This window comes from Notamacropus eugenii, chromosome 1 (genome assembly GCF_028372415.1).
Source record: "Notamacropus eugenii isolate mMacEug1 chromosome 1, mMacEug1.pri_v2, whole genome shotgun sequence".
NCBI lineage: Eukaryota > Metazoa > Chordata > Mammalia > Diprotodontia > Macropodidae > Notamacropus > Notamacropus eugenii.
Window position 1 is genome coordinate 432398741 of NC_092872.1, and position 17076 is coordinate 432415816.

The window sequence follows — 17076 nt, forward strand, 5'->3', positions numbered from 1 at the left end:
GCTGTCCTAGTCTCTTCTCTCACTCTACTTCTTTTTTTGCTTTTCTCTATTTCTCTGATCTCATTAGATTACATATGTTCTATGATCTTATCTATGTACTTGAGACCGAAACCAAAATATCCAAAATATATAGTTCAGCTTTTATCTCTCTTGACCCCCAGTCCTGCGTCACAAACCGTAGTATATCTTCACCTGTATGTCCCATATGCATTTCAAATCTAACATGTCCAAAACAGAACTTATCATTTTCTCCTATTAAACCCATCCTTTTGCCAGTCTTTTTGAGTAGAGATACTACCAAGTGTCTATTTCCAGTCATTCAGATTTACAAGCTCAGAGAAATCTTTGCTTCCTCTCCCTCCCTTGATCACTCTCCCCATCCCAGTTCCACCAGTTGCCAAACTTTGTTCTTATTAATCTGTCATTTTTCCCTTTCTCTTCACTCAAACAACTTCTCCAGTTCTGGCAGGGCAGGGAGCAGGCATTTATTAAGTACTATTTGCCAGAAATTTTGTTAAGCGCTAGAGATAACAAATACAAGCAAAAAAAAAAAAAAAGTCAATTCCTGCCCTCAAGGAGTTTCCATTCTAATGGAGGAAGACATAAAAGGGAGCAGAAAAATTGGGTGGATGAAAGTATTGGGGTGAGAGAAGGTACTGAAATCCAGAAAGTCAGAAGCACTTTCTGGTGGGGAATGAAGCTTGGCTAACCTGGGCCCTTTGTGAAATGGAGACCTAGGAGGAACTCAAAAATGGAATATGGACAAGAGTTCACTTAAGACCTCTTGCTTAAATTATGGTAATAATCTCCTAGTTGGTTTCAGTTTTGGTCTCTCCTGTGTAATCCATTCTCCATGCAAGTGCAATGTTATCTTCCTATATCATGGGTCAGATCACGCCATTCCCCAGATCGGGAGACTTTAATTGACTCAATTGTTTCTAAGAAAAAATAGGAACCCTTCAATCTGGCACTTAAAACTCCTCCTAAGCTAACCCTAAGCCTCCCATTCCAGATTTCTCACAGATGTCTCACATTGTCTTTTATCTTCTTTCCTCTGCTTTTTAGAATCCTTAGCTTCTTTTAAAACCTCTACTCAGATGCCACCTCCTATGGGAAACCTCTCGAGTATGCTTAGTTATTAGCACACTGTTCTTATCCCAGTGCTTGTTTTTCTATTTACAAATTGAATTTCCCTTTTAAAATGTAAACTTGAGGGGTGTGATTCCTCTTTGTATCCCCAGTGCATAGCACAATATAGCAGGCATTTAATAGATAATTGTTGCACTGAATAAGTAGAAAAATTTTATTGATCTCAGAAATGAATGCATGAACTTATTTGAAATACAAAAGCAAAGAAGTGTGCTGTAGTGGATAGAAACCAAGTCTCAGGAAGACCTGGGTTCAAGTCTTGTTGCTGTCACATACTGGCTTTATGACCCTGGGCAAGTTCCTTAAGCTCTCAGAGTTTTAGGCAACTTGACCTGTGGGCTAGCCTATCTTCCCCTAGAGGTTAAGCACCACCCCAAAGTGGTTTCTAAAAACACTGACCAAGGTCCTGACTACTTAATGGTGGAATTTGTGGCTGTGACTCTTGGAGGTGGGGTCTTCCCTGATGGCTCAAGTTATGGAAGCTTTAATCCTACTGGGGGTAGAGGTGGGAGGAGAGGTGGGAATGTCTGTGCCAGTGTCTGAGGGAAGCTTGGATGAGGATGTGATTGACTCTCCATGGCTGTGGCTCTCCTGGCACAGTGAAATTCAGTCCAGAACAGTTGTCTTGGTGCACGGATCAGCTGGGACACTGGATGCTTCCATCGGCTGACTTAAAAAGGTGCAACACGTTGACAAGAGGAAACATAAGTATCGCCCCAAATGCAGAACCCACTTGTTCTGCTGCACCACACCACACGAGGGCGCTGTGGCTCAGGTCACGCAGGTGCACTCCAGTCATCACCTTCACATAGCTCAGGGTCCCAGTGAAAAGCACCCAAGAGATAACCTGAAAGCACAAAGGGAGACATACCCCTTCCCTTCAGACAGGATTCTCCATGACAGAAAGAACCCTATGGAGCTGACCTGCCAGTGTAAATGGAGCCCTATTAGCAAGCTGTCCCTTCAGCACCAATGAAAGACTACCTGACATGACTTCCCTACCCCAAAACCAAACTGATGGTCTGATAGTCTGGTCTAGAAGGAAGTGAAGCAGAGAAAGGGAGAAGAGGGGAGGATGGAAGGGGAGAGGAGAGAGAAGGGCAGAAGTTACTCACAATGATGGCTTCTCCCCAGTGGGAGCCCTGCAGCAGAGGGCAGGGACTCAGAACAGCCATGGCCATGTTGTAGGCTCCAAAACTGGTTCCCACCACTGTGATGACTCCCAGCCACGAGAGGGACCTGGGGAGAGAAGCAAACGGTTTGATGTGAAGAACTGTCCCTAGCTAAGACTTTTCACTGTTAGAAAGGTACCTTTCCCTTTCCTCCCATATCCACACTTCCAAAGTAAACTTCTAAGGGGAAGACTTTAACTGATCCTAATATGATCAATCACCTGCCAGCAGCCATAAAAGAATGTGATAAGTCTGGGGGGATCCAGGGGGGCTATTTAATCTGTATCCTTTGGGGAAGTCCCTTTTCCTTTTTAAGCCTCAGCTTCCTGATCTGTAATAATGATAATGTTTGACTAGGGTATCTTCCAACACTGACATAACTGCCCTTGAACCCGGATAAGACCTTTTTTAAGTCCTGTCTCTAACAAACCAACTGTCTGACCTTTGGCAAATTTACCAACTTTCCAGTATGCTAGACAATTTCTTAAGACTCCAAGAGAAGGTGTCAAACTGAAACTGCTTCCTGCTCTGAGAATCCCATCCACAAATGAAATCACAGGTCCCTACCTACTTTAAGGCCCTTCTAAGCTCTAATTTTCTGTGACATTCATTTGATTTATGTTAACACTGTCTCAACCAAGAACCTGTAATGTCCTGGAGGCGAGGGACAGTGTCTTCCTTGACTTTGTTTCCCCAAGTCCCATAACTCTTAATATAGGGCTCTGCACACAAGGGAAATTCAACTTATGTGATGACACAAGCTCGTGTGTCCACAAGATCCTTTGGTATTTTATTTTTTCAATCTAGTATCTGCCAGTCTTCCTATATTCAAGGTGGGAGATGATATTCAGTTGGGACCTAGAATCCAAACAAGCTCAGCAGCTAAACTCCTCCATGACCCTTCTCCCTACTTCCAACCATCAATCCTGCTCCCACTCAGAGGTGGGAGAATTAAAAAGGATGGATAGATAATTTTCATAACTGGAAGAACTAATGTCAGGTGACTTCAGTGGTGACTTGCCACAAACTAAGCCATCTGGACCTGGCCCTAGCCCAGGGATAGAAATTCACTGAGCCTTTGCTCTGGAAGGGAATCTTAGAATATAGAATATTTCACGTGGCTAGGATCTGAAAGATCAATGTGATCCAGTGGAAAGACATTCAATGACTCCAGAGACAAAGGACCCAGGTTCAAATCCTGTTTCTTGACAGTTAGTACCTCTTCATCCAAAAAAATAGGCAGCTAGGTGTCACAGTGATAAAGCACTGGGCCTCAAGTCAGGAAGACCTGAGTTCATATTTGACCCCAGATACTAGCTGTGTGACCTTGGACAAGTCACTTAACCCTATTTGCCTCAGTTTCTTTATCTTAAAAGGAACTAGAAAAGGATACGGCCAACTATTCTTTATATCTCTGCCAAGAAAATTTCAAGTGGGGCTGTGACGAGTCAGACATGACAGAGAACTAAACAAAAAACAACAATCTAAGAATACTTAGCATCCTTCCAAGCTCGGTTCTGTCTTTATCCACTCAAGAAAACTTTCCTTTTAGATTCTTTTAGTTTTAGTCATCTGTGTTTTCTTCCTCTCCAATTTATCTCTATTCATGTTATAAACTTGGTCTATAACATAAATAGATCAATCAAATTAATATTTACACCTGGTAATTTGCTTAACATCTCTAAGCCTCAATTTCCTTATCTGTAAGATGAAAGGTTGGATTAGATCACTAGTGTTTAATGATTTTTGTATCAGAATCCTTTTAACAGTCTGCCAAAACTTATGGATCCTTTCTCAGAATAATGTCTTAAAATAATCAATAAAATACAATTTTTTTAAAACCAAAGTCACACAGAATCCAGGTTAAGAACCCCTGGACCAGATAGACTGTGAGGTCCCTTCCAGCTGTCAGTCTGTTGTTTAATTTTGATTAGGCTGGAGCAGGGCTTCTTAAACTTTCTGCTCCAAAGACCCTTTCTCACTGTCTGGCAGTGTTTGTTGGGGGTGTGTGTCCTGAGGGTTGTGCAGTGCAAAGTGTGCATGCTTTGTGTTCAGAAACAAGGCTGCAGTGAAGTTGCAGGATGCAACACAGGCAAGCGCTGCTCAAAACAGTGCAGATTCATCATGAGTTTGATTTTTAATAAATTTTTGGTCATTGCATGTTCAGAAAACTTTTACTGTTGCCAAATTTTTTGACCCCATATGGAGTGGTGACCCTCGGTTTTTAAGAAGCACTGGGCTAAAAGGAGAGGAAACTGAGGATAAGAGAGGCAGTGGGATTTGCCCAAGTTAATGGCAGAGCTGGGATTAGAACCCAAAGGTCTTTATTTCCTGGTCAAGTATTTTATGCACTGAATCATTCTACCTCTCTGTGGGACTGCTCCTTGTTACCCTTTCCCCATCCCTAACTCTTGTTTACCTCATTCCCCACCTCTCCAATAGAGAGATCCTTCAGGGGCCAAAATCACCTACCTGTTGGGCAGGAACATAGCCAGGAGACAAGCGAGGGGATTGGCCATGGCACTAAGTGCTGCAGACAGGTGGTAGGCCACAGAGCCATAGGACATGCAGGAGTAAGTCTGAACAGAAGGAAGGATTCCATTGGTGAGGGCATTTGTGAAGACCACCAGGGTGTAGATGAAAGCTAATTGGGCCAGTGGCCAAACAGTGGTCCTCTTCTCCTCAGGCAGGGCCACTGATAGGCAGCTGTCTCGGTTGCTGCTGCTGGCTGAGGCTTCCTGGAGCTGGAAGGATCTGAGAGTCACCTGACTGACCAGGAGGTCTTCAGTAGAGAGCTCCCACTGCTTAGGGAGACGAGTCAGGCCAAAGAAGGCAGCCAGGCAGCAGGCCATCATGATTGTCAGCAGGAGAAAGAAGACAAAAGGGGAGAAGTTGGCTGGAAGGTGGCAGGTCTCCAGCTGAGGGGTGCTGGTGGTAAGGTCAGGGTTCAGAGTAGTGTTTAGAGACCCAAGGGTGAAGGATGCTTTAGTGATGTTAGGTGGTTCAGTGGTTAAAGAGTTGTTGGTGACTTGGTCACAGGTGTTGAGCCCTGAGCCCTGGGCCAGAGCCACCAGAGCAGGGAGGAGACCACTGAGCCCTTCCCCAACAAAGAAGGAAGTGAGGTACTGGGCTGGCAGACGGGCCATGAAGGGCAGGAAAGTGACAGAGGAGGTACAGTCCACCAGGGCCAGGAAAAAGGTGAGGATCAGGAAAGCTGTGCTATGGGGAACACCAGCCACCACTGATGTCTTTTCCCACAGGAAAGCAAAGAGGAGGCATGCTGTGGTGCCCAGGGCCAGCACAAAATAAATGACTGGGACCTCAGGGAGGTAGCCAGGCCGGAATCGGTGGAGCAGGGTGATGAGGAGTGGCCCAATATTGGCTAGCTGGATGATGATCGTGAGGTAGGAGGGTAGGTACCAACCCTCAGGTAGTTTTGTTACCAACAGAGGCAACTCTACCCAGAGTCCATTGATGGCCACCCAGGAACCGGAGCCAAAGATGCAGACTAATAGGTGGGTGAGCAGAGCCATGGAGTTTCTTTCCCTGGGCTTCCTTGGGGACTTCCAGGATTGTCTAGGGGGCCACCTATTAAAAGAAAGAGAAGTTGTTTAATTTGCTGTTATTTACTTTTGCACCTTGTGCCCATATTTTTGCAGTTAATATCAAAAGGGAATATTATGATAAATTGTTTCCCCATTATTGACATAAATTCTCCTCTCCTCTCTCTGAGCTTCCTCCCTGACTTCCTCACATGACTCAGTGAGAGTTAGAGCTGGGAGAAACCTTCAGAGCCACCTAGTTGGAGTCTTTTTTGCACAGAGGAGAAACTGAGGTCCAGAGGTGGGAAGAGGTTGGAGCACTGGCCAGGAGACAATAGCCAGGAAGCTTAACAATGGATTACAAAAATGAGCTCTACCCCTGAGGGGCTGGGGGAAGTGGGAGGAGTGTGGCCAAGCAGAAACTAGAAAGGATATGTATGTGACGGGAGGCAGGAGCAGGGCAGCTTAAATTGTTGAGAGACAAACGTCTGGTGGTAGTGGGGAAATTAAGCAACCACCCGGGTGTATGTGAGTGAGGAGGTCCAGGTGGGAGGGGACGGGGGAGGTTGCCAGCAGCGCAGCACATTTTGGCTTGAAGTGGAGGTTTTGTTTGGCAAATTGGCCAGAAAGGATTGTTTCCTGAATGTCCAAGGAGAACCAAGAGATATAAAAACACAGTGAACAAAAGAGAGACAGTGAGTGAGAAAGAGCCAGAGGGCCTGAGATTTAGACAGAGAGGGAAAGAAATGAGAATCAGCAGAGAGGAAAAGACTGCAGGAGAAACAGATAGGAGAGAGAGAAAGGAGTGAATGAGTGAGAGATAGGGGGAGAAAAAGAGACAGGAGCAAGAAGAAAGAGGCAGGGAGAGAACTGAAAAACAGAAAGAGCTCAATGAAGGGAGAGAACAAAATGGATGTGGGGGTGAAACCGAGAGGAATTTGGTGACTTGTAACCATAACTATAACTTCTAACAGTAACTATAGCCACCAGCTGTAGGCAGAAGTTCATACCTGTCCATCATCCTCTCCCCCACACATCCCACACAAGCACCTCCCTCCTGGACCAGCCAGAACTGTTAAGAGGGAGCCTAGGTTGACAGGGGACTGGAAGCTACTTTATTTGCAGTAAATACTTTTTAAGCACTTTCTTTTATTATTATTATTATTAATTTATTTGCTTTCAGTTTTCTACAATCACTTCCATAAGTCATAGATTTTCTCCCCAGGAAGGCATGAACTCTTGTATGGGTTCTACACATACATTCTTATTAAACACATTTTCACATTAGTCATGCTGCATAGAAGAATTAAAATGAATGGGAGAAACCCCAAAAAACCAAAACATAACACAAGAGAAGATATTCTGCTTCATTCTGAGTTGGAATCTAAGCACTTTCCCAAATCTCATTTGGGTCTCTCAACCAGGAAGGGGCAGGGCAGGAATGAAACTCATGTTTTTTTTCAGGACCTATGTCTTGGCAGGTGGAAACACGTTCCAGTATTGTAGATCAGCAACTCATCTGTAACTTTACCAGCTTAGAGAGAATTTCCTGGTGAGTTGAGAAATTAGTAACATTCTTGTGCTCATACAGCTAGTATGTGGCAGTGAAGCACAGGCTTTCCTGGCTCCAAGACTCTCCCTGGACCCACTAGGGCATGGCATCTCTTCTTACACCCCAATTTCACAGAAAAGGAAACAGAAAGCAGGAGAGGGGTCCTCTGAACTGTGGCTGGAGCTGCCTTGTTCAACAGGGCTGAAGCTGGTGGACATGTGGTTGGCTCTAGTGAACCTGGGTTACCAGTTGGGACTGTCTTCCAAAAGACTTAATTGTATTCCCAGCACTTAGCACGCTACCTGGCACATAGTGGATGTTGGGTAAATATTTATTGAAGCATGACAGACTTTGTTCACTTATTCAACCTTATTCCCCATAGCAATGACCTTGACCCTGCCTCAGCTATGCAGGGGAGGGCAGAGAGCTTGACTAACTCACTCCTTCCCAAGGATGGGTATAAGGTCTGTATCTAAAAGTAGATCAGCTTTGTCCTGGGCATCCTAGGAATAGTAGGATATAAAGAGGATTGTTGTGGGAGGTACCAAAGAGGTGCAAGGAGGGAAATGGGGGGTGGGGGTGCATAGGGAAGTAAGAGCCCTCTTTGTTCTTCCTCTCTTGGTTCAGCAGAAGCTGAAAGAGGCCTGTTAGTCTTCTGAGTCAGGTAGGGTTTCTCTGATCTATTAGCATTAGGAGTAGTGTTAGTGGGAGAGGGAAGGGAGGTTTCTGCAGGAAGTGCTAAGAGGTTCACCTGTCTCACAGGTTATTCTACTGCTTTGAAATCTGGCTATGAGATAAACTGACTTGGCATAGCCTCATGAACTGTGGTAGGTAGACAGGTAGTTGTTTACCTCTTGAGACATCACAGTATAGTGGATAGGATTCTGGATTTGTTATATCTGGAAGACCTAGGTTCAAATTCTTGCCTCAGAAAGTAGCTGTGATCCTGGATAAATCACTTTGCCTCTCCGTGCCTCAATTATTTCACCTAGAAAATGAAGCAGGATGGATTTGACTCTAAATATATGAACCATCCATATAATGGAACAGAGCCAGCTTTAGAGCTGGAAGGGGCCCTTGGAAGCCCTGACTCCCTTCTACCAGAACTTTATAATTCGATAACATACCTTAGAGCTAGAAAGGTCCCTGCCCCAGTATTTTACCCAGAAAGCAGTCTAGTAAGTTACAGAGACAGAATTTGAAATCTGGGTCCCTGGATCTGTTCTTCCCACAGTACCAATCATTCGTCAGTGTCTCCAGTACAAGTCATGGATTTGAAAAATAGACCTTCCCATCCTCCAAAGGGCTAGAACGCTGAGGCCAAAGAGATTCTTCCTGCATGTTAGATGCTATAAATTAGGCAAACATTGACATTAAACATAATTCAGGGGTGAGGTTCACAAGTAGCTTTAACTATCTGATCTCTTCTCATGAGTCAGAACTGGCTGGATTAGTTCTGATTTTCGGGAGGACTTCCTGAAAGAAATCCGAAATTTTCTTTTGGCTACTCTTTGGTTCTTTGCTGCCTCCAGTGGCACCCCTCCTAAGGCTCCCAAGGCTCGTAGGATTTATAGCTCAGAGGTCTTTAGAGTTCTTGAAATACATTTGACAGGAGAAATTGAGGCCCAATGAGGGAGTGGATCTAGCCTGAAGTTACACAAAGGATTAAGTAGCAGAGCTGGGTTTGAATACAGGCCCTGTGATTCAAACTCTTTCCTTGGCTGGCTGTCCCTCAAATCCTTTACTCCCTTCCCCAGCTCCCCTAGCTAATTTCTTTCCTTTTCTTTCTTTAAAGGACTTTGTGTTGGTTCCTGCTTTTTGTTTGCAACCCAGTTTTGAAAGAGTTGGGTGATTTGATTAAGGCAAAATATTTGAGAACAGAAAGATCTGATCATTATCTTCTCCCCTTTCCAATTCTAGTCAGGTTGACTCTTGTTGTACCACACTCCCTCATTCCTCACAATCTTTTCCCCATCTCCCCTGGAACACCTTACCCCCCAACTCAGGCCTAGTAGGTCTAAATCCTACCTTTTCTGCAAAGGCCTGTTTCCTCCAAATATTTTTTGTTTTGTTATAGCTGAAGTAGCACTAGATCTAGGTCTAAGAATAAGGAGACCTGAGTTTAAGTTTTCAATTCTACCCCATTTCCCTGGTAAATGCCTTCTCTTCTTTGGACCTCAGGTATTCCATATGTCTAATCAGAATACTTACATAGGCCTTCTTTATAGCAGATATTCTGTTTTTGAGTGTCTCTTCCCATTTTCACACATCTTCTGGGATTCTTTTGTGTGCTGACATTACTTATTCTAAGGTCCCTTTCAGCTCCTAGACTGTGAGTCTAAGATTCTACAATTATGTCTCATTCTAACCATCCATCATTGTGTCCATTCCTTTTCATTAAGGCCTTCTACTTTAGTCAGATCCCACACACATCTGACTCATTCTGTCCTTGGGCATGTACTCACACTGTTCTCTACAACTTGGACTGCTACAGCTCCATTTCTACCTCTTCAAGACCTGCCTCTCTAAATCCTGGCTATCCTTCAAGGTCAGAATCATGGTCTTCTCTTCAGAAAATCTTTCAGAAAAAATTACAAAGTCCTAGAATATCAGGATTAAGAAGGGCTCCAGACCATCTAGTCCAATCTCCTTTTTTGAAAGGGAGAAAACCAAGGCCTGGAAAGAGAAAACTATTTCCCAAGATCACTCAGTTGTGCTATTTTATGATCTTGTGTATAGATTTAACCTCTTTCAGCCCCAGTTTCTCCATGTGTAAAATGAAGAGGTTGGATTAGGTGCCATCTGTGGTTCCTTCCAGCTTAAAATCTATGATCTTTTGAGTCCAAGAGCAGAGATTCTCAAGTCCATAGTTATCACTCCCTTTTCTGAACTGTTTTGGTATTTACAGTCTGTACCATGCAATCAGACGCTCAAGCACATGCTATCTAGAATGACTTTTAATTGTTCCCTTGTTTTCCTCAAGTCAAAAGTATTTCAGAAGGTGTCAAACTCTAGCATTGAAGGTGAGGTGCAAGTCAACTCCCTGGGTGTGTTCCTTGTCCTCATTATTAGAATGGAGTGGAGTGGAATATGCACTGGTTCTAGAGACAGAACTGGATTCAAATCCTATCTCAGATACTCACTATCCCTGGGAGTTTGGATATATCACTTCAGCTTTTTTGTTCCTTGGTTCCCTCATCAGTAAAATGAGGGAGTTTTAGTAGATGGTGTTTTGGGGTCCCTTCCAGCTCTACATCTCTGCTTCTGTCATCCAATGACCCCTGGTAGGAATTTCTGCAAGCTAGCAGAATCAGACAGCCAGGATGAAGAACATTATATTTGAGATATGGAAAGGACAGAATAGAAGGAGCCTGGCATGTGTGTGACTTGACTAAAGTGGAAGGTCCTAATGGGAAGGAGTGAAGCATCTGGATGGTTAGATTGGAGCATGATTAGAACCACAGAATGTTTGAGCTGAAAAGGACCTTAGAACATTAAGAGCATCAAGTTCAGACTCTAATTTACAGAGTAGTTTAACTGAGGCAGAGGCCAGCTAGGGGGTGCAGTGAATAGAGCACTGAGCTTGGAACCAGAAAGACTCATCTTCTCCAAGTTCAAATCTGACCTCAGACACTTATTAGGTATGTGACCCTGGGCAAGTCACTTAACCCTCTTTGCCTCAGTTTCCTCACCTGTACAATGAGCTGGAGAAGGAAATGGCAAACCACTCCAGTACCTTTGCCAAGAAAACCTCAAATAAGACCACAGAATAGTTGGAAATGACTGGAAAAGACAAACAAATGACTGGATAACAACTAAAGCAGAAAGAAGTGATTTGCTTAAAGTCACATAACTGTTAAGTACACCTTCTGACTCCAACTCTATGTCTCTTTTTCATTAATCCTAAGCACCTCATGCTAGTTGCCAGTCTATGGTACTTTGCACTTTATAGACCCCTAGAAAGAGAATCTCTTAATTATCCTTGTACCTTCCATATAAGGAGGGAGGACTGGACTATTAGTCTTATTTTACAGAGACAGAAAAGAATTAGAGGGGGGGAAGATAGGAATTAACTTGCTCCCTATTACGTAGCTAGTAAGTGAATCAGGGCAAGGAATCAAACCCAGGTCCCCTAAAACCAAATCCCACCAAATGCTCTTTATTGTCCTAGCTTCTTCCAGTTATAGTGAAATAAGCAAATGAGAAGGGCCAAGATATGGGGTCCATAAGATGATGAGAAGCAGGATCGAGGCCCCAAGTCGTCGTTATGATGGGGGAGGGGTGAAACTCTTGAAGGCATTCTCTGCCCTCAGGCAAACCTGTTACCTTAACAGGCCAGAAGAACAGCTCTTCCCAGGATATCCCATGGAGCACCCCCTCCCTACTCTAAAAGCCCCTAATAAATAAATGCCTGTTGATCCATCATTAGCCATGATCATAAACACAAGGGTATAGGCCTCTGCAAAAACTATGATCTGGACTTTTTCAATCCTGTCAGTTTAATTTTCCCATGGCACTGGTGTTTTTGCCTCAGTTCTATAAGTCAGTGAATATTTATCAAGCACCTAGGATGTGCCAGGTACTATTTGCTAAATACTGAGGATACAGAAAGAGGCAAAAGATAATCCCTGCCCTCAAGGAGCTAACAATTTAATGGGGGAAACGATATGCAAATAAATATATACAAACACACTCTATACAGGATAAATAGGAAATAATTATCAGAGGGAAGGCACTAGAATTAAAAGGGGTTGGGGGAGGCTGCCTATAGAACCAAGTCTTCCTCCAGGGAGCAGTGAGGACTCCAGATAAAATGATAAAATTGAAATGATTGGATTTGATGCCAGAAAACCAGGTTTCAAGTTCTGACTCAGGCCCTTAATTAGGGGTGTGATCTTGGGCAAGTCCATCTCTGAACTTGAGTCAGTTGCCTCATCTAGAAAACACGGGAAGGTTGGTCTAAGTGATCTCGGTGGTCCCTGACAGGTCTTGGTCTTGTAAGCCCATGAAATCAGAGGTGTGTCCAGTCTGGAGCAAGGCAGCCTCCATACTCTTCTCCCACCACCCAAGGCAGTAGGAGCCCTCTCTGGCCAAGTTCCCTCCTCAGTTCTCCCAAGATAATCCTCCCAGCTCCCTCTTTCCCCTTAGCTTGGTAGCTCCCAAGAGCCCTATGTCCCAAGAGTATTTACCTGTAGGCAGCCTGTATCGGGAGGACTAGGAGAGTACTGGCCCTGGTCCAGGCCACTCTGCCCTAACTTGGTGCCTTGCTTCTCTACTGAGCTCCTGGGGGCAGTCCGGCGACGTAGTGCCCTAGTGCTCTACTATGCCAGACTCTGAGCAAGGTCAGCTCTAGCACGCCCCAGCAGGGGAGGGATTCATAAACTACACTCTGGGTCCCTCTGTCTTAACCCCCTCCCCTAGCTTCCCCTGTTCCTCCCCTTTCCCCATCCCTCACCCTCCTCCCTCTCCATGGGTGGAGATGACAGAGGGGGAGAGGGGGGCCCCAGAAGGAGTTGGGGGAGTGCCCCTGTCACCTTGCCAGATCTACTGGGGAAGAGAAAAAGAAGCCAGCCTGGAACCAGGAGCCATTCGGGACCTTGTCCTTCCTGTTCCTTCCAAGGTCTGGGGCTGGAGAAAGGTAGGGGGAAATCCACCAAAAGCTTCCTTATCCCATCTTAACTACTTGGAAGTGGAAGAAAAGGCACAGAAAAGCCTCTCTCTCCATTTCTGTCCGTCTCCCTGTCTGTGTCTGTTTCCGGGTCTCTCCTGCTGATTCACATCTCTCCTTTCACTCAGTGCTTCCTCCACCCTGGGTTACCCGCATGGCAGGTTCCCAGATCTTCTCTCAGGAGGGGCAAGCCGGCAGCTAAGCATTAACTTGACCCCTGCTTCTTGCTTGGGAACCTGAGGAAACTGAACTGAGGATTCCAGGGTCACCTGATACCCTTGGCTAATACTCAGGTGATAATCTTCCCTCTAGTCCACCTCCTGCCCCCTCCCCCCTCTTCCATTCAGTGCTTCTCCCTGCGCCTAGAGGGATTCTGGCTAGATTAGACACCTAGGACTGTGGCCTCTAGGCTAAAGATGGGTGATCTGGGGTCAGAATTTAAAGATGATTGTGGGTGGGATTAGAAGAGTACGAAATGATCTGGGGTCTAAGGTGATCTTAATGCATTCCTGGAATCTGGATTCTACCTGTGTGACTTTTGAACAAATCTTTTTCCTCTCTGGGCAATCTGAGTCACATTTTCTCCATATATAAAATGAGATATTGATCTAAATGGTTTATAAGGGTTCTTCTAGCTCTGATTAAGACTATTTTCTAATTTCCTTTCTATCTCTGATACTCTATGTTTGCCCCTTGAGTACTGGGGCATGTGGCAGGGAATTGAACTCTTTCTTCATTGTCCAAAGGTGAGTAGTAATTATCTTAATTGCCAAACACTGCTCCAACATGCCCCCTACTCTAGCTGCTGAAGAAGTTCAAGGAAAGGTGGCATTCTCTCCTACTTTTGCTTTCTCTGAAGCACAAGGGATACAGTACTGTTCTAAAAAGGGCTTTGACAGTCAGAATTGGAAAGGATCCTAGAATCTAGTATGTCAGATCTGGGAGATACCTCAGTAAAATATAGCCAGAAGACCTGGGCTTGGATCTTGAGCTGCTAATTACTTGTATGACAAATCACTTAACCTCTCTGGGCCTCAGTTTCCCAAACTAGAGTACGAAGATTATTAGATGTTCATTAAGTGCTGCTTTAGCTCTGGTAGAATGAAAGGTAGGACCCCTAGAACACAGACTTAAGAGTGGGATGGGGTATGAAAATTTATTCAGGCTATTCCCTTTTCTCAGGTAAACTCAGACCTAGAGTAATTAAATGACTTTCCCAATATCACACTAAGTTAGTGGCACTCAGGACTCAAAAAGTTACTAATCCTATTTCCATGAGACTCTGACACTTCACTCTATTCCATACAGCCTTAGATTATTTATTGTTTACTGTGTATATAAGTCATGAACCCTCCCCCCCCCCCCACCCAAAACTGTAAATTCTTTGAGGGCAAGGACTATGGTCTATATTTCTTTGTATTCTCCGAAGCACCTGTCACCAAGACCAAAGAGCTGCTTAGTATGACCTCATTGATAGCTGGTTCCACATCATAGCCTTGGAGTTCTCAGTTGACTAGAATAATTGGCCACATTGAATAAAATGATAATGATAACCACTAGTAACTGACAATAAAACAGTGAGCACTCACTTATTAAATTCTCGTTGTGAAAAGGCTAGAATGCTGGAATGGAAGTCAATTAGACCTCAGAACTGAAGCTCTACCTCTAACATACACTGGTTGTTAGGAAAAGTCACTTAATTACTAAGTACCTGTATGATCAATTTTCATCGGTAGGAGTTTCCTCACTGAGTGTTGCTAATATCAATGAAATCATGTACTAAGAAGCCTAGCTCTGACCTGAAGACCACATCGAGGGAAGGAAAGGGAACAAACATTTATTAAATACCTACTATGTGTCTAGCAAGCGTTATCATTTCATTTGATCCTCATAACAACCCTGTAAGGTAGGTGCTATTATCAGTCCCCATTGTACAGTTGAAGAAACTGAGGCAAATAAAGGTTAAGTGACTTGCCCAGGGTCACCCAGCTATGAGGTGTCTGAGGTAGGATTTGGATTTAGGTCTTTCTGACTCTAGGCACAGTGCTTTATCCATTGTGCCACCTAGCTGCCCCATAAACTTCTAAGTGAAACGTAATGGGCATAAATGGAAATGCATATACTTGAGTTCCAAAAATATTAACTGTACAAGTACAGAATGGAGGTATGGCTAGATCACAGTTTTAATTAAAAAAAAATTTTCAAGTACGACTTGAATCACTAACATCAAAGGAAATGATGAAAAGTAACAAAGAAGGGGGGATAAGCACTTCCAAACTTCAAACTATACTGTAAAGAAGTAGTCATTGGTTAAAAAACAGATCAACAGAACAGACTAGACAAGGCAGAAGATTGAAGAAGAGGAAGAGGAAAAAGTAGCAGCATTGCCCAACTGGAATTGGCCTGTTGGGTCCCCCTGGGGCAGCTACTAAAACTACTCACAGATTGTCATTCATTCCTCTAGAGGATCCATGATATCCGGCGTTGCCTTGCAATCAAATTGGCTTTGAGTGAAGTAGAGCTGTGCAGTGTTATCCTCCAGAGTCAAAGTGCAGGAGCAAGATGTAGGTCAGAATGGCTGGAGATGGCCCACGATGTAGGAGGAGACCTTGGCCTTTTTAAGTTAAGATCTTTCCCAGGTTTCAGTTTGTCTGAAGCAACACCCATTCAGTAATCAAGGCTAGTTAAGAATTGAGGTAAAAGATGGCCTACTTTGTCTTTATCAAAAAAGAACTAATCAGGGAGGGGAAGAACCTCTGGGTTTTTGGCCACAACAAAAACAATTGCTATTTACATTTACTCCAAACCATCACAACCCAAACTATGAGCTAGTAGGGCTTGGGTTGAGGCCTATTGTTGGCCAGTCTGTGAGAGCCAGAGTGATTTGGGTTTAAGGATGGTCAAGTAGCTCCATTTGAATCCAAATGGGCTTTATTAAATCCTGATTTTTCAGAGCTCTATGCCAAGAAATCATAAATGAAAGCTCTGAGACAAGAGGGCTAATTGTCCTAGTTAAAAACAAAATAAAACAAAACAAACGATAGAAAAATAAGCAATCAAAATGTATATTTCTTTGGGGAGAGTACTCACTTGTAAGGGTATGTCTCCCCACATGGACAGAGGAAGAGGAAGAAGAGGAGGAGGAAAAAGAAGCAGCATTGCCCAACTGGCACTGGCCAGCTGGGTCCCCCTGGAGCAGCTATTTATTACTACTACTGCTCAAAGATTGTCCTTCATTCATTTGTCAGTTTGTTCTTGTAGAGTGATATTTTAGGAAGGTGATATCTTGACTTGAAAGTGAATTGGCTTTGAGTGAATCAGAGCTGTGCAAAGTTATCAGCTCCCCAGAGTCATCAGAGACTAGTGGCTAGATCTGAACGACCCGTACCTCTTGCAGCTATGGGGAAGAGATGTATTCTTGCCCAGACAAGAGACAGAGGCAATGACAAAAGATAAAATAGATAATTTTGATTATCTAAAACTGAAAAGCCTCTGTATAAACAAAATTAATATCTTTAGGATAAGAAGGGAAGTGATTGAATGGGAATAAAAGAAACTTTCTCTTTTAACATTTACTTAATATTTCTTCAATTACATGTAAAAATTTTAATTCTATGTATAATCATGCAAAATATACTTCCATATTAGCCATGTTGTAAAAGAAAACACACATACAAAAAAAAAAACCCAACAAAGAACAATAAAGTGTAAAAAAGCATGCTTTGATCTGCATTCAGACTCCATTAGTTCTTTCTTCAGAGACAGATAACATTTTTTATCATAAGTCCGTCAGAATTGTCTCGAATCATTGTATTGCTGAGAATAGCTAAGTCATTTATAGTTGATCATCATACAATATTGTTACTGTGTACAACGTTCTCCTGGTTTTGCTCATTTCACTTTATATTGGGTTCATGTAAGTCCAGGTTTTTCTGAGAGCATCATGCTCATGATTTCTTATGGTACAATAGTATTTCATCACAAACATATGTT

The 17076-nt window shown here is 43.6% G+C and overlaps 1 protein-coding gene and 1 long non-coding RNA gene across 5 annotated transcripts in view; one reads left to right on the plus strand and one right to left on the minus strand.

The window, feature by feature from the left end:
* Positions 1–1289: 1289 nt before the first annotated feature.
* On the minus strand, positions 1290–15747 carry SLC52A3 (solute carrier family 52 member 3). Of its 4 annotated transcripts, XM_072631689.1 has the most exons (5): positions 12605–12775; positions 8267–8403; positions 4794–5909; positions 2265–2388; positions 1290–1996 (listed from the first exon to the last, which is right to left on the minus strand). In XM_072631689.1, exons 3-5 carry the CDS (start codon positions 5852–5854, stop codon positions 1787–1789), a joined length of 1395 nt encoding a protein of 464 aa, XP_072487790.1. In that variant the 5' UTR covers positions 5855–5909; positions 8267–8403; positions 12605–12775; the 3' UTR covers positions 1290–1786. The 4 variants fall into 4 exon arrangements, with proteins under 4 accessions (XP_072487790.1, XP_072487787.1, XP_072487789.1 ...); XM_072631686.1 differs by lacking the exons at positions 8267–8403; positions 12605–12775 and adding an exon at positions 15526–15747; XM_072631688.1 differs by lacking the exon at positions 8267–8403 and having other exon boundaries at positions 12605–12708.
* LOC140519026 (uncharacterized) overlaps positions 12946–17076 on the plus strand; it is a 39357-nt gene continuing 35226 nt past the window's right edge. The window contains exon 1 of the long non-coding RNA XR_011972073.1: positions 12946–13053. This is a non-coding gene — a long non-coding RNA (uncharacterized lncRNA). The remainder of the gene's footprint in view (positions 13054–17076) is intronic.

What these genes read in the sequence shown, in the direction of transcription:
- SLC52A3 (XM_072631686.1), bottom strand. An exon ending in GCTATGTTCCTGCCCAACAG is followed by an intron (nt 2,389 to 4,793) that starts GTAGGTGATTTT and finishes TTCTCTCCCCAG; the next exon opens with GTCCCTCTCGTGGCTGGGAG. An exon ending in ACTGGGGAGAAGCCATCATT is followed by an intron (nt 1,997 to 2,264) that starts GTGAGTAACTTC and finishes TTGTGCTTTCAG; the next exon opens with GTTATCTCTTGGGTGCTTTT.